This window comes from Vigna unguiculata, chromosome 7 (assembly GCF_004118075.2).
Source record: "Vigna unguiculata cultivar IT97K-499-35 chromosome 7, ASM411807v1, whole genome shotgun sequence".
Lineage (NCBI taxonomy): Eukaryota > Viridiplantae > Streptophyta > Magnoliopsida > Fabales > Fabaceae > Vigna > Vigna unguiculata.
In genome coordinates, this window is record NC_040285.1 from 3544848 (window position 1) to 3560001 (window position 15154).

General features: G+C 33.2%; 3 protein-coding genes across 3 annotated transcripts; 2 read left to right on the plus strand and 1 right to left on the minus strand.

Annotated features, from left to right (window-relative positions):
• The first annotated feature begins 689 nt into the window (after positions 1-689).
• LOC114190624 (U4/U6 small nuclear ribonucleoprotein PRP4-like protein) lies at positions 690-5988 on the plus strand. The gene is made up of 6 exons (XM_028079585.1): positions 690-903; positions 2981-3868; positions 3967-4420; positions 4516-4713; positions 4855-4936; positions 5562-5988. Exons 2-6 carry the CDS (start codon positions 2994-2996, stop codon positions 5648-5650), a joined length of 1698 nt encoding a protein of 565 aa, XP_027935386.1. The 5' UTR covers positions 690-903; positions 2981-2993; the 3' UTR covers positions 5651-5988.
• Positions 5989-6003: 15 nt separating this feature from the next.
• On the minus strand, positions 6004-10295 carry LOC114190625 (UDP-N-acetylglucosamine--dolichyl-phosphate N-acetylglucosaminephosphotransferase-like). Its single transcript, XM_028079586.1, has 11 exons — positions 9861-10295; positions 8948-9035; positions 8756-8847; positions 8539-8657; positions 8333-8448; positions 8131-8258; positions 7957-8043; positions 6957-7017; positions 6822-6862; positions 6617-6737; positions 6004-6319 (listed from the first exon to the last, which is right to left on the minus strand). The coding sequence occupies exons 1-11, from the start codon at positions 10214-10216 to the stop codon at positions 6260-6262; spliced, it is 1269 nt and encodes a 422-aa protein (XP_027935387.1). The 5' UTR covers positions 10217-10295; the 3' UTR covers positions 6004-6259.
• Positions 10296-11643: 1348 nt separating this feature from the next.
• LOC114190578 (EKC/KEOPS complex subunit TP53RK-like) lies at positions 11644-14328 on the plus strand. Its single transcript, XM_028079523.1, has 7 exons — positions 11644-11793; positions 12294-12400; positions 12657-12770; positions 12862-13140; positions 13257-13370; positions 13920-13992; positions 14073-14328. The coding sequence occupies exons 2-7, from the start codon at positions 12338-12340 to the stop codon at positions 14108-14110; spliced, it is 681 nt and encodes a 226-aa protein (XP_027935324.1). The 5' UTR covers positions 11644-11793; positions 12294-12337; the 3' UTR covers positions 14111-14328.
• The last annotated feature ends 826 nt before the right edge of the window (positions 14329-15154 follow it).

Consider the following 15154-nt stretch of genomic DNA (forward strand, 5'->3'; position numbering starts at 1 on the left):
CCAACTTGAGACATTATGTGGTCTTCGAGGGAGCACTCCTCAAGAACCAACTCTGCATGTCCAATGCCGAAGACAATAATGTTTACCTCTATTCTTTTTGTTTTTGTTTTCTTTAGGTGCTTCCAACAATGATAATTAGTTTTTTATTCAAGAAAACTTGTATCAAAATCAATCCAAATAAAATTATTATTTTTTAAATGTTAGGGTCTGTAACATCTCAAATTTTCTCTTTTTTATTTCGAAATCATTCAAATTTTGTATTTCAAATTTAAAAGGAATTCTAGAACTCTAACAAACTTATTATATTCAAATTATCAAATATTATCCACAGATAACTTAAATGTTGTTTAGATCAAATTTTGAAATATACCAAAACAAGACTTGCGTCACCAAATTAATTGAAATATCGTTTTTAGTCTTAATATAACAAAAAACTACATCTACCAATATATTATTTTTACTTAATTTTAAACTTAACTGAAAATACTTTCAGATATAAACTAAAACTAACGATATAATATGTAATATGAAAGTATTACAGTAGATTTTTTAATTATAAATAATTAACCTACATTTCATTAATTAAAAAATATTTCTGAAAAAGAAAAATAATAAACACATGAAAGTATATTTTTAACAATAGAATAAAATGAAGTTTATATTAAAAAAATAATTACATGAATATGAAACCTCAGTAGACAGTGTTTACGCGCTTCCTCTCTACTCTTTCCCTCATCTCTTCGGCACCTTTCCGCTCACCAGCCTCGTCTCCGTCGTCCGCCGTCCGCCGGCAAGGGTTTGTGTTGTCAACTTCTTCGCGTCGCTGCATGAACGACAACGATAACCCTAAAAACGCGAACGTCACAGCAAACACAATTTTCTTTACGGATTTGGTTTGGTGAGGTAGGCTATTTACTCACTACTCTATTTTGTAGTTTTTTCAACTATTACATTGTTGCTTGTACTGTACTTACTGTTATGATTTCATTTTTATTTTTTATTTCTTGTGTGCTATTTGAAGATTGAGGTTTGGGGTTTCTTGTTATGTAAATTGGGGTTTTCTGTTGAAGAGTGAATTGGGATTTGGGATTTTGGAACGACTTAAAACTTTCTGAGCCTTAGCAAAAGTATTTTATTGTATTTAGTTTGTGAGATATTTAAGAGTTGGGTTTTCCCCCAACCTTTGCTCAGAGCAACATTCCGAAAAGATTTGGATATGAAGCCTCTAATGTCCACTGTAAAAATGTACTCCGAAGCTTCGGCACAATCCTTTTACATTTTTAAAGTAATATTTCGCTTCATTTTGTACCGTATTTAGTTGTGTGAAAAGAACCAGTGGACATACGTGAATATGTATTTATGATGATTTATGTTTTATTGGACTAATAACTGAGAAGCCCAGAATGGGTTATCAACACGAAAGTTAAGGGTATACCATTAGATTTTAAATGTCTTTTACATTGAAACGATTTTTTAGTTTTAAATGTTATGCTTCTTGGTCCTTCGTGCCTCAGAGATGCATTAAATCTTCTATTATATTTTGTCTTTCTTCAGATGAATGCATATATCGTTCTTTGACTTGTTGTTTAAACGATCCATGCTTAATTTCTGTTAGACATAAATCCTCCCACAACATGGATTTGTGCTTTTGCTTATCATTCAAGTGCGCTAGAATTTTGTTGCTAAATACTATGTAGAAGATTTATGCTGGAATGAAATCCATTTGTTGCTAATAACTATTTAGAATCAGAGCACAGGGATTTAAGCTCTAACCAATTGTGGAAGCAAGAGGCTTTTTAGTACATGTCAAGAGCTGAAGTTGCTAGATTAGGCTGCTCAAAATTATCTTTATTTTTAACAAATAGGGTTTTCTAATTTCTATATTAAAAATGGAGCTAAGGTCAGCCTAGATATATAGTGCTTGATTCTTGTTATTCTGATTTTGAACATTGTTCTGGTTTGATCAGGCTCAAAGTAATCTAGTAACTTAGCAAGGTTGCCATTTGCCCATATCAGTGGATAATATAGCTGTCGGGCGAGAATAAATTTTAAATGATCGAGAGAAGTAGAAAACATCTTTAATACAATGTTTTAAACAAAATTAGAGTAAGAAACATTATATGAAAGACTGAACATTGAAAATAATATGACCCACTATCCTTTTTTTAGCCTTATCTCTTGAACTAGGTTGATGTTCCTCATTACCTTGTTTCAAAAACCTTTGTTTAGCAGTGGTAGACCATAATAAATAATTAGTGCCACTCAACTTTTGATGAATAATTAGAAGGCCACTAATAATAATGAATAAAATGCTCTTTGATTAGGGCCTCAGGCTGAGACTTGACCTTTTTACTGAACGAAAGTCAAGTAAGATGCCTGATATGAAAAATTGACTTGTTGGTAGTCAATAGTTGTGCATTATTCTGCCACCTTCTTTCATGTTTCTTTAGTTATCCTAATTGTGATCATTAGGTAAATATGTGCTCTGCCCTCTTGCCTAGTTTTGTGTTGGGACGCCTCACAGTAATCAACAATACCTTTGTTGTTCTGTCTTATTTTATAACAATAATCAAAATTGGTTTCATAATTGGATTTAGAAAAAATTATATATAGAATTTGGATTTATGAATAGATTTCCTATATTAAAGAAGTAAGGTTTAAAACAAGTTGAAAACAGGATTGATTTTGACCAAACTGTTTTTTAAAGGAAATGAGTTGATTTTCAAATTTAACCTTATAATTAGTCTGTAAAGGGTTTTGGTATGGTTTTATCCCAAACCTATCAATGCACACCCCAACTTATTTCTATTGGGCCTTTACTTTCTTAGATCCCTTTTTTTTTTTGTGGTTTTATGTGTACCCTTGACACTTCTCTGCTTGTGTTTCCTTAAGATATGCCATTGGCAATTTCATTTAATTTTTCTATATTATTTATTTGTAGTCTAAAATGCTATAGTATTGTTTTTTTTATGCTTTTCAGTTGGGTAGGAATCATGGAAGTGGAAAAGGAAAATGTTACTGCAGAACCATCTTTACCCGCCTCCGATGGTCAAGATACTATTTCTGATAATTCATCTCTGCCCCATTCAATACAAACTATTATTCCTCCTGTTATTGCACCTTCTGTTGTGCCTCCTTTAGCGCCAATTCCCACAATTCCTCCCCCTCGCCCACTGGCACCACTTCCAGTTCGGCCACCAGTTATTAGGCCACCTGTGCCACAAAATGGCGAGGTTAGATCAAGTGACTCTGACTCGGACAATGATGACTCAAATACAAGAATTAACCAGGGGACTGGGGAGTATGAGATATCTGAAGAGAGTAGACTGGTGAGAGATCGGCAGGAAAAGGCAATGCAGGAACTCATGATGAAGAGGCGGGCAGCTGCTCTTGCTGTACCTACGAATGATATGGCTGTGCGAGCTCGGCTTCGGCATCTTGGTGAGCCAATAACTCTGTTTGGTGAGAGAGAGATGGAGAGGAGGGACAGGTTACGGATGATTATGGCAAAGCTAGATGCAGAAGGTCAGCTGGAGAAGCTGATGAAAGCTCATGAGGACGAAGAGGCTGCGGCTTCTGCTCCAAAAGACGAAGCTGAGGAAGAACTGCAGTATCCTTTCTACACTGAAGGGTCAAAGGCTCTCCTGGATGCCAGAATTTATATTGCCAAATATTCTTTGGCAAGGGCAGCATTACGAATTCAACGTGCACAGAGAAGAAGGGATGATCCAGATGAAGATATGGATGCAGAGATAGATTGGGCATTGAAGCAGGCTGGGAATTTGAGTCTCGAATTCAGTGAAATTGGAGATGATCGGCCCCTTTCTGGTTGCTCATTCTCAAGGGATGGAAAATGGCTTGCCACCTGGTATGATGTTGTTGCTGTACAGCTTAAGCCTTGACCTTTTACCATTTCTTCCTTTGTGAAACCATTCTAATCTACTATCGCTTGTTTTGATTTTGTAGTTCTCTGACGGGAGCTTCCAAGTTGTGGAACATGCCCAAAATAAAAAAGCATTCCACCGTGAAGGGGCACACAGAACGTGCTACAGATGTTGCTTTTTCTCCTGTTCATGATCATTTAGCAACTGCCTCTGCTGATCGAACAGCAAAGTATTGGAATGATCAAGGATCACTTTTGAAGACATTTGAGGGTCATCTGGACCGTCTTGCCCGCATTGCCTTCCATCCATCAGGGAAGTACCTGGGCACTGCTAGTTTTGACAAGACATGGAGATTATGGGACATAGAAACAGGGGAGGAGTTGCTTCTTCAAGAAGGACATAGTAGAAGTTTGTATGGCCTGGCTTTCCATCGCGATGGATCATTAGCTGCATCTTGTGGACTAGACTCTCTGGCTCGTGTTTGGGACCTCCGAACTGGAAGAAGTATTCTTGCTCTGGAAGGTCATGTGAAACCGGTAGGAGATTAAAGACCCTGCACTCTTTCTCTCACTCAAAGTTATGATTTTAGCTAAACTTTTGTAAGGATGACTGACTGTAATTCATTTTGAAGGTTCTTGGCATCAGTTTTTCACCTAATGGATATCATCTAGCCACTGGTGGTGAAGACAACACGTGTCGGATTTGGGATTTGAGGAAGAAGAAATCCTTTTATACTATTCCTGCTCACTCGAATTTAATATCACAAGTTAAATTTGAGCCACAAGAAGGTTACTTTTTGGTAACTGCCTCGTATGACATGACTGCTAAGGTATACATTTTATTTCTGCCTAAAACGTTGTTGAAGTGAAATTTTAAGATTCATCGTTTGTTTATTTTAATTTTAGTATATTTATATGGAGATACCATACCTTTGCATGGGTAATTGGTTAGACTATGTTTTTAATTGTAGGTTTGGTCAGGCCGTGACTTTAAGCCTGTGAAGACACTATCTGGGCATGAAGCAAAAGTTACCTCTGTGGATGTTCTTGGAGGTAGGATTTTTATCCCAGAAAAGAATAACACATACTTGGCTCTGATTCAGATATCATTTATTTTTTTCATTTTTCTGTGCTATTTCATTATGATCGATGTGTCTGTTTCACTGCTCCAGTGTCCTGTCCACAACTCACCAATGGTGAATTTAAAATCTAACTTAACTAGTGGGTATTTTGAAAAACTAATGATATATATCTGGAAAGTTTGTTGTAGAAATTGATAAAATAGATTATGGTGAGTTTAATGGGTACATCCTATGAGAAATTGTGATTCAAATTGCAAATCTGGTTTAAGGTTTTCCGAGTTTTAGTCCAGCAGGGACTTTAAGTGCTTCATAGATTTTTCGTCTGCATTCATTTCCTTCCTATATGCATTAAAAAGCTAAAGGAAATATGAAAGGAGAGGGATAGGTTCTTTTATTCTATTGTCAGATGTTAAAGGATAGGACTTCATCTTAGTAAGTGGGATCTTGATTCCTTTAGAAATTTAAGGATCAAGTCTTTGTGCTGATAATAAGTGTTTTTTTTTTTTATATATAAATTGTTTGTTTGTTTGCGTGCGCAGCTGTATCACCAATTTACGGTATTCTGATTGTATAGCATGTATTAATATTGATTGCAGATGGCGGCCACATTGTTACCGTCTCCCATGATCGCACCATAAAACTGTGGTCCAGCAATACGAACGAACAAGCAATGGATGTTGATTAAGTTATGCAATTTCTGAAAGACTTTGGCGGCCCAAATGAGATTCATCATTTTTGTTAGAGACAACATCTTAGCATGACTATTTTGCTTGGAGGGATTTTACCTAATATTGAAAAAATACATTTTTTTGCCACCTTGTATCACTTATTTAGTCGTCCAACCAATTACACTTGATGTAGCATGAGTAAATAACTAAATATCCCTTAATTTCAATGTAGCATCCTGTTTTTTTTTCTTTTACACTTTTATTTGCATGTAAAAACACTGTATCAGTATGCTTAAACACATTTAGATAATTTAATTGAAGGATGTCATTCGATTGGTGATTTCCAAAACCAAAAGAGCACGAGGTGGCATTGTTATAAATGATCTTGTTAAAGGATTGTAAACGAAAATGTTAAGCTATCCAATGTCTCCAGAAAAAAAAAAAAATGAAATGGTATATTTCTGTAAGTTGACATTAGTACACAACATTCAGATAATGAAAGAAATTCGTTCACCAAAATCTATATGCCTATTCTCACTAAATTTTTCTACAAAAATGGTTATACAACAAAATCAGTCTATCACGTGGTTTTCATCCATGTCTTTTTTAGTATCCACTTCGGGCTTTCATTTGTACCAACCAGCAAGGAAATGCCTTAGCAAGAAACAGAAACAGCACGCTATAGCCTGTTCAAAGGGGAAAAGGACATCAGAGCAATGATAACTATAATAGTTGTGTCTGTTTCATACTGAGATTATGATAAACTGCATGATTTAACAAGCTATTAAGTTTTTTTTTAGGACGTAATCCCATAATAGGAGTCAAATCCAACAAAATAAATCAAGTTCACTATTCTCAGTGCAACCAGATTAAGACGCATGAAACCACTATTTACTTGAATGAATCACACAAACAACCAAGTTCAACACGGAAATAGAAAACAAAAAGGAATGCTGGTGACAAGAATAAGAAGAGGGAATCACCTGGAAAGCAAGAAGATAAATACAAATTGCCTTTTCAGATTTGCGGCCTAAATTTCTTAGGAAGAAGTTAACGAGTGTCCCATCATTTGTCCCAGTGAGTAGTCCAGTTTGAGGGTCAAACCTGAATGAATTGAGGGTCCATGAGTTTTCAATCATTCACTAAGATGTCTCAACCATTCACTAAGATACATTTGTTAATGCCTACCTTGGCAGACGATGACGTGGACACGGAATATAGCCAGAAAGCTGCAGGAAAACATATTTTGTGTTAAACATGCTACAAGAGTTTTTAAATTATCACAAATTCAAAATGTCAATGGTGATTCTGTTTGTGACAAACCTGGGGAAGTGACAAGAGAAAGTTCAAAACTTGGGGTAGGAAGAAAATCAACAGAGTTTCACTGAACCAAATATAATAAAATTATTATCAATAATCATATAAGGCAAGCTCTTAAACAGAAGCCGCATGGATTCAGAAAAATGTGCTATCATTTAGCAATGTACTAAAAACTTAACTTGTAATGTTTGGAAAGTGGATCAAAAAGTCACATTATTACAAATTTCTCTAACTTTTATACTTTATTCAAGAACCATATTTATTCTTAAATATTCCATGGAAGTAAAAGGTTTCAGGAGGAGAGTCTTCAGGTAAAAAATAAATAGTTATTATATGTTCTGGATTGTTAGATATCTCACATTACCAAGTCAATTTTGCAAAGTTAAACTTAAAAGTCCACTTTCTAATGGTATAAAAGTCTATTCTAACGAAATTTGTTCGACTTATCATTTCACTCACTATGAGACCACTTTCTAACTACCCACAAATATATAGTTCCACATTTGAGATGTTCAGTCATTATGGTATATTAGAAATCTCACACCAACTAGAGATATAGTCAAATTATAGTATGTAAGTGAAAACATCACCTTTTGTAAAGTCGAATCAGACATAATGTTCACTTTCTAATAAGAACGAAATGATGAATATAGACCTCACATTTGAATAGAAAATCCCCACCCAAGTGAAATATCTTTTGCTAGTATATATGGCAAAAGTACACTTGAAAGGGGATTATCACAGGTTCAACGTTATCGTTAATCATGAGTGAAATGAAAAAATCTACAGTACATTTGTTCGTATTTTAGGTTTTATTGAAATATCATAGAGAGTGAAAAAGGTAGGCTTTATTATAAAACAGTGCAAAAGCATTCATTAAATGAAGCAAGACTGGAAAAATTAATCATTTGTGTGCAAGTTTCAACTAATGAAAATGAAGATCGACCATATCTATTGATCTATTAGAACATAGTAAAACGGGAGATGCAAGGTAAGAATATACCTAAAATGGCCTAAAATACCAATCACGGCCATAGTCATCCCCGCAAAGTATGTAAATGTATCTCCAACAAAAACTGAAGAGGGATACCTAGAACAGCAACAGACTGTTAGTAAACTACTCTTGATCACTGAAAAAAGGTTTCAAACAAAATGATAATGTTACATCAGTGAGTACCAGTTGTAAGAAAGTAAGCCCAAAGATGTAGCAAGCAAAGGCTGAACTAAGTAAATAGAGAATGCATGTGCTTGCTTATATTCAGGATCTGTTGATGCTCCAATTTGCATAATGTTGTGTATCAGGATCTGCATACCCACGGCATTACTAATTTTCATCACCAATGTGGATTATGTAAACTGTTACAAGCTTTAATACTTACAGCTGATGCAATAACCACCGTCTGCCCAACTTCTAGGCCATTTAATCCAGCATGTATATTGATAGAATTTGTGCAGAAAACAGCCAACAGCCCCATATAAAGTTTATATATCCATCCTGCCTCATGAAACAAAGTCAAAATAGTGAATTTTTATATTAATCAGTGGCGTCTCAAGTGTCATTTGCATAAAGGTAAAGAAAGATTACCAAGATCCAAAATCTCTATCCCAATGTGTGCAACAAGTGGCTTTGGTATAACTATAGTTGTGTGTCCAGCATATGCCATTAACAGAGGAAGTGCAGCAATTGATGGGAGTAGTAATTTTCTGTTTTTCACATGACAGAAAATAAAAAATGAAACTATTATAACAGTAGTTAACAAGCACAAATGCAGTAAGCAAATTGTGAAAACTTGTATACTCACACCCTCCAAGGGACATCAAGGACATCGTCGACAAAACCCAGTAATGTCATGAAACAGATGCATGCTAATGCTGCATTATATTCAACAAGCCACTGCAAAATCAAAATAGTTCATAAGTACAGCATTCCTTTCTTCTATCGATATTAGAGTTGAACCAAATACTCAGATCTACCACACGCATAATTTACTTACGTTTGAATCTGCTGTGAAGTTAAAATATTGAAACAAGATTGCCACCACCAAGAAGACAATACCAACAACTATGCCTAACGACTCAGGCCTGCAAATAAAGAGGTTACAAAGTCAAAACTTAGTACCAAGAATATACAACAGAAGATATCTATTCTTTCTGTGCATACACGGCATAAATACATAATGTATATAGTACCAAAATAATTCTTAGCCAAGGTTTTGTTCTCTACTTCTCTTTTTTAGCTGCATTTACAATGTAAGGTAATAATCTTTCCTCTTACTACTGTCTTTAATTTAACTTTTTCCACTCCTTGTTAGCATCCAAACATTTGCCACAGCATATTAATCAATTTCTTAAACTAAACCATCAGCCAAACTACCCATTCACTGGTCGTGACATCCTCATTCTCATCACGCATTTCCAGTTAAAACCTAAACTGAAAATGCCAAGTTCAAGAATCCCATTGAAAAAAAAATAGAAGGGTAGATACCAAAATCAATTCTACAAATCAAAGTCTAGAACACATTCTAAGAACACAATCGGTGAGTCTAAAACTTCCATACTTTTCGCTTTATCAAATGTAAGAATTAGTCTGGTAGATAGCAAAATCATAAAGGTTTCAGAACAATCCAGAGTCTAAAAAGAGAAAGCATTGTGCTAGTGAACACCATCTTACAAAAATCATATCAGAAAGCACAAAGCTTATATCCCAAACTGAAGATTCCCTCCCAAATCCAACCAAATGCTCGCATACGCGTTTTTTCATGAAAATTTTAAAATAAGCTAAAAATCCAGCTAACCACCTATGATTTAAAAAAAAAAAAAACCCAGATCTCGAAATCAAAATCCAACACAAACCCACTTCATAAAAAAATAAATAAATAAAAAAGGGCGACGAAGAAAAAGACTGACACTTTGACATTTCCCTGAGGGGTGCCCTTCTTGTTGATATCATAGCCAAAGAGATTTCTCTTCTGAACGTATCTGGACGCGACGGGAATCACCTTGATCGTCACGAACAACCCCGCAAGGCTCATTCCGGCATTTATGAGGATCGATCTCCGGAGTTCTGGTTCGATGGGGTAGTAGTAAAAGAGAAGGTACAAGTAAGGAATCACCAGGAGAGAGAGCTTCAGAAGAAGACCCCATTTGGGAGGCGCAATTGGAGGGTCTGCAAGGTTCGGTTTTTCTTGGGGTTTGTTCTGTGTGTCTTCCTTCACCACAGACGAAGAAGGTTCAGAAGAAGAGAGTCTCTTTCGTGCTCCCATTGTTGGGTTTGTTAAGGTTGTTCTTTTTCGCAGTTACACTGCTGATCTTTGTTTTGGAGATTTACTACGCTGAATCCTATTCCTTTTTCTGTTTTTTATGCAATTGTTTCACTTTCGTCATAGCACCAATCAGATTTTGCCAATTCATCACCACAGGCCCATGTGACATTTTAGTTTTTTAATAACTTTAATTCATTAACTATTATGTTAAATATTTTTAATAAAATTAATTTATACTTATAATTTAAAATTTAATTGCTGTTGTATTATGTGCTTATTCGGTAAATATCTATAAATTAAATAAACTATATCATTACATTATAATTAGTTATTGGTTAAACTATATCATTACATTTCAATTTAGTGATTTATACTTTTTTAATAATCTAAAAATATTTAAAATAATAATATTAAAGTGTACAATGAAATAATAATAATATAGAATAAAAAGACTATAAATTGAAGTATTTATTATAAATTTAATATAATTTATATATTTGTCATGTATTTTAATCATAAAAATAAATATTTATCTTATAAAAATACACATAATAAAATAGGTTTAAATATATATTTGGTTCTTATTTTTATTGTTTTTATTTAATTTGGTCTTTATTTTCGTCAAATTTTTGTCAATTTCATCTTTTGTATTAACAGTGTTTAAATAGTTAACGTTTTTGAACAATTTGGTTTTTTTAATTTTTTATTTTAATTTAAAAAAAAATATTTTTTTAATTTTAAAAAAATTGTCCATATGTCAAGTCAGAATTATCTCGTGTCAATGTCAATGATATATGTCAGTTTGTGATTGTATTATCTATTTTTATTCAATTTAGTTCTGACATTCGTTATTTTTATTCAATTTAATTTTTATATTCATTATTTTTGTTTAATTAGTTCTAATTTTTATTAGAATGGAACAATTTTTTTTCCTTCAGATCAAATTTATTTTTTTATAAATATTATATATATATATTTAAAATTCACATTATTATTAAATATTTTTAAAATTAAATTATAAATTTTTATATTTAATTATAAATTAAATATAATTATTAGATTCAATGGTTAAATAAAATATAATTATTGACACTTAAATCTAAAATATTTAATTTTTTTATTGCACTTTAAATATTAAATTAAAATCTAAAATATTTTATATTTAAATGTTAATTTTATAAACATTACTTTATTTTTTAAAATATATATAATATTTATAATATTTTTAAATATCAATTTTAAAAATATAAGTAATTTAAAATATAAATGTTAGAAAAAAATTAATATTTATATTTTTATAATATTTTAAATAATTGTATTTTATTTAACAATTAAATATAATAGTTTTATTCAATTTATAATTAAATTAAATAATTTATAATTGAATTTTAAAAATAACTAATAATTTACGTAGGACGCATAGACGAAGGAAATTAGGATCTTCACAAAAAGCCACACAGTTTTGGAAGCTCTCCTTGTTTCAGTCATTCACTGCATCAACTGCAAATAACCAACACCACCATCTTTAACCTTTCTTTTCTTTCTGTTCAGTACATCGCATCCCACTAACGTTTTTGGTACCTTTTCTATCTTCTCACTTGCTTTACCCATTTCACTCTAATATTTTTCTCTCGTGTTTTTATTTTTTCTCTCAATAACTGTTTTCGCCTCTGCATGCTATGTGTTTGATAAAAAGCTTGAATGAATGGTTCTGTACTACACTGTCTTGTAGTATGTAACTTTTGTTGTTCGTTGCTGGTTCTTTAGTTAAGAGCATGCATTTCTTATATATTGCGTTGCCGGTTGCATATTGTGAATCAGTTTTTCTTCTAGATTTCTACCCGTTCCTTTACAGGTTATTAACATTTTTGTCGCTTTAATTCCAATTTTTTTGGATCATTTCATAACTGCAACAAAGGGACTCTCCTTTGTCTTTGTCAGCAACAAGTACATGCATACCACACGCCCTTCAAATTTTCTTGTACATCTTCAACACTGATAATAAAGTTTCTGGTAGCAACATTTAATTGTTTTTTTCTGTTGTATAACCTTTTTTTTTTCTTTTATGGGATGGAAGAGGGTTAAACGCCAGGAATTTCACTGCCAGAAACGTTCAACACTATGGCAACTGAAACTGACTCAAGAGATAGCTCTCTCACTTTGCTCAAACAAGGAGCGGAGGCTGTAAGTATAACTGTAAACTGCCTCTGGATTTGTACAAGCAATTAAAACCTACCTTCTGTATAAAATTTCAATATTTCTTCTTTTATTGCTTCACCCACCTTGAAGTGCAACTGATTTCTACCCTTTGTGTAAAGTTTCAATTTTTTTTTCGTTTACTTGTTCTATCTACCCACCTTCCTGGATTTATTTTATTTGTGAACTCCTTATTTATCTTGTTTTCCAAATCCTTATGCCTCTTTGATGTGCTTTTGTGTAGAGGGTTTTTGAGTCTTCTTTTGTGGGAAGGAGATGTGTTGTCAAGGAACGCTTCTCAAAGAAGTACAGGCATCCAACTTTGGATTCTAAATTGACACTGAAGCGCTTAAATGCGGTTAGATTTAGAAAAATTAATTGTAATTTCTCCCGATATTTAAGCATTGTTTTGTTGCTTTTCTTGTTTCACCGATGTGGTTTTGGAGCAGGAAGCGAGGTGCGTGACCAAAGCAAGGAAACTTGGGGTTTGTACTCCCGTGCTGTATGCTGTGGATACTGTGTTGCACACTTTAACGTTTGAGTATGTTGAGGGCCCTTCAGTGAAGGATGTATTTCTTGAATTCGGGTCTCGTGGCCTTGGTGAAGAGGGTCTGGACAACATTGCTACCCAAATTGGTCATGCAATTGGAAAACTACATGATGGTGGTCTTGTTCATGGTGATTTAACAACATCAAACATGTTGCTCAAGAATGGTACCAATGAGTTGGTGAGTTCCTTCATGCCTTCTTAGGTTATGCGATTTTCAATTATCCTGCATTCATGTTATGCACCCTGAGAAATATTATCAATTTGTGTTACATTAGTCAAATGGATTGTTTGTAGGTTCTTATTGATTTTGGTTTGAGCTTCACTTCAACTCTACCGGAAGATAAAGCTGTTGATTTGTATGTTCTGGAAAGAGCTATTCTGTCGATGCATTCTTCATGTGGGAATGTGGTAAGCCAGCTTTTCAGTTTCACCTGACTGCCATTCCATATAGAAAATTGAAATGAATGCAAGATTTTATTTGTCTGTTTTGAGAATTTAAATGAGAGTGCACTCCAAAGTCGGTTATAAATAAAATATGGCATATTAATTTTCTAAACATGCTTTTGGTTAATATTTTAATTGAAGAAGATAATGGAGCTCTTCTGCCATGCTTGTGATTAGCCTTTTGACCATTCACCAATGGATAATAAAGGCTTTTTTTTCTATTTCTTGTTTTCTACTGTTACGGTATTGAATAGGATTAGCTTCTCAATTGCGAGATGAGTGGATTAGGTTTTGTTGGGGGTCAAGGAGACGGTATTGAATAAGATTAACTTCTCATCCATCAAGAATCACACTTTCCTTTTTGCCAGAGAGGCTTAAATTTACTTAAACTAGCCCAGAAATCCATGCCATTCTAGTGAGGGGCACTGAAATATGCTTTCTGTTTAGACAAACAGAAGTTTTGAACAGATAATCAATTCAGTTTTATGTTAATTTCGGATTTTATCTGGACAGATGGATCGGATACTTGCTGCATACCGCAAATCATCAAAACAGTGGTCATCCACATTGAACAAGTTGGCACAAGGTTAGGTGTCTCGTTTACTTGTATAAATTTAACTTTTCTTAAACACAAACTTCTTACTTCCATGCATTTTCAACTTGTAGTGAGGCAAAGAGGACGAAAGAGGACCATGGTTGGATGAAGCTTTCTCAAATTGGAATTCGATAGAGATATAATAGGGAAGACAACTAATGAATGTTATTGATGTAATTTATCTCTATGTTCTCTATGTTCACGAGTTTGATTATACATTGTCAATAGAAAACATTTTTATACGAACGTGTAATGAGATTCTGACGATTTTACCATGTTATCTAACTCCTTAATATGTTGTGGTGATAAGATACATTTTGTTTGAGATATTATTTTACATTTACAGTGTGTATAAATTAACTCATGAAGTGTTTAATTTATATAATAAGTGTAAAACATTAAATTTTTAATTGACATTGCTTTTTAAGTATGCAATTAACAAACCAAAATTGTTTGGAACTGATCTGGTTACTTGTGTTTACATGTCTTAATCTTTAAAAGGCTTTGCTTGTTAGTTGATACAATAACAGGTAAATCTTTATTGAATATGAAACAGAAAATTGCATTCAGGAATTAGTTGCTGCACATGAATTTCTTTTTAAACAGCAATCTTACTCTGGAAATATCCAAACCGTCAAAAACGAAGAAATATTATTCATACACTGGACAAGTTTTAAGAAAACATTCAGACAACTATTTCTAATTTTGACTTTTCCGGTGGGTGTAAAACATTCTAAATATCCACATTATCAGCCAAGTTGTGTGTATAAAAAACTTCTAACGAGTACTTATAAAAGGAGAAAGTATAAGGTAAAATAATTTATTTAGATACTAAAATTAATCTATACATAAAACAATTCACATAAAATCTACTAATTTCATTTTTAGGAAAATATTATTTCATATTATTTTTCAATAAATACTTGTGGATAACTTTATCCAAATAGATCTTATCTCATTTTCAGTAATGGCTACTTTCTATTTCATGCTACACTTTTCCGATGATTAATTGCTTCCCATTCCATGTTTTCTTTGGCACTTTTAAAGGTGTATTAAAAAGTAAAATATATATAAATTTCAGCTTATCTTTCTCTCTTTTGATGTACTCTATAGCATTCCGCAAGACAAAATCTTGCTCACTACTCATTCTTCC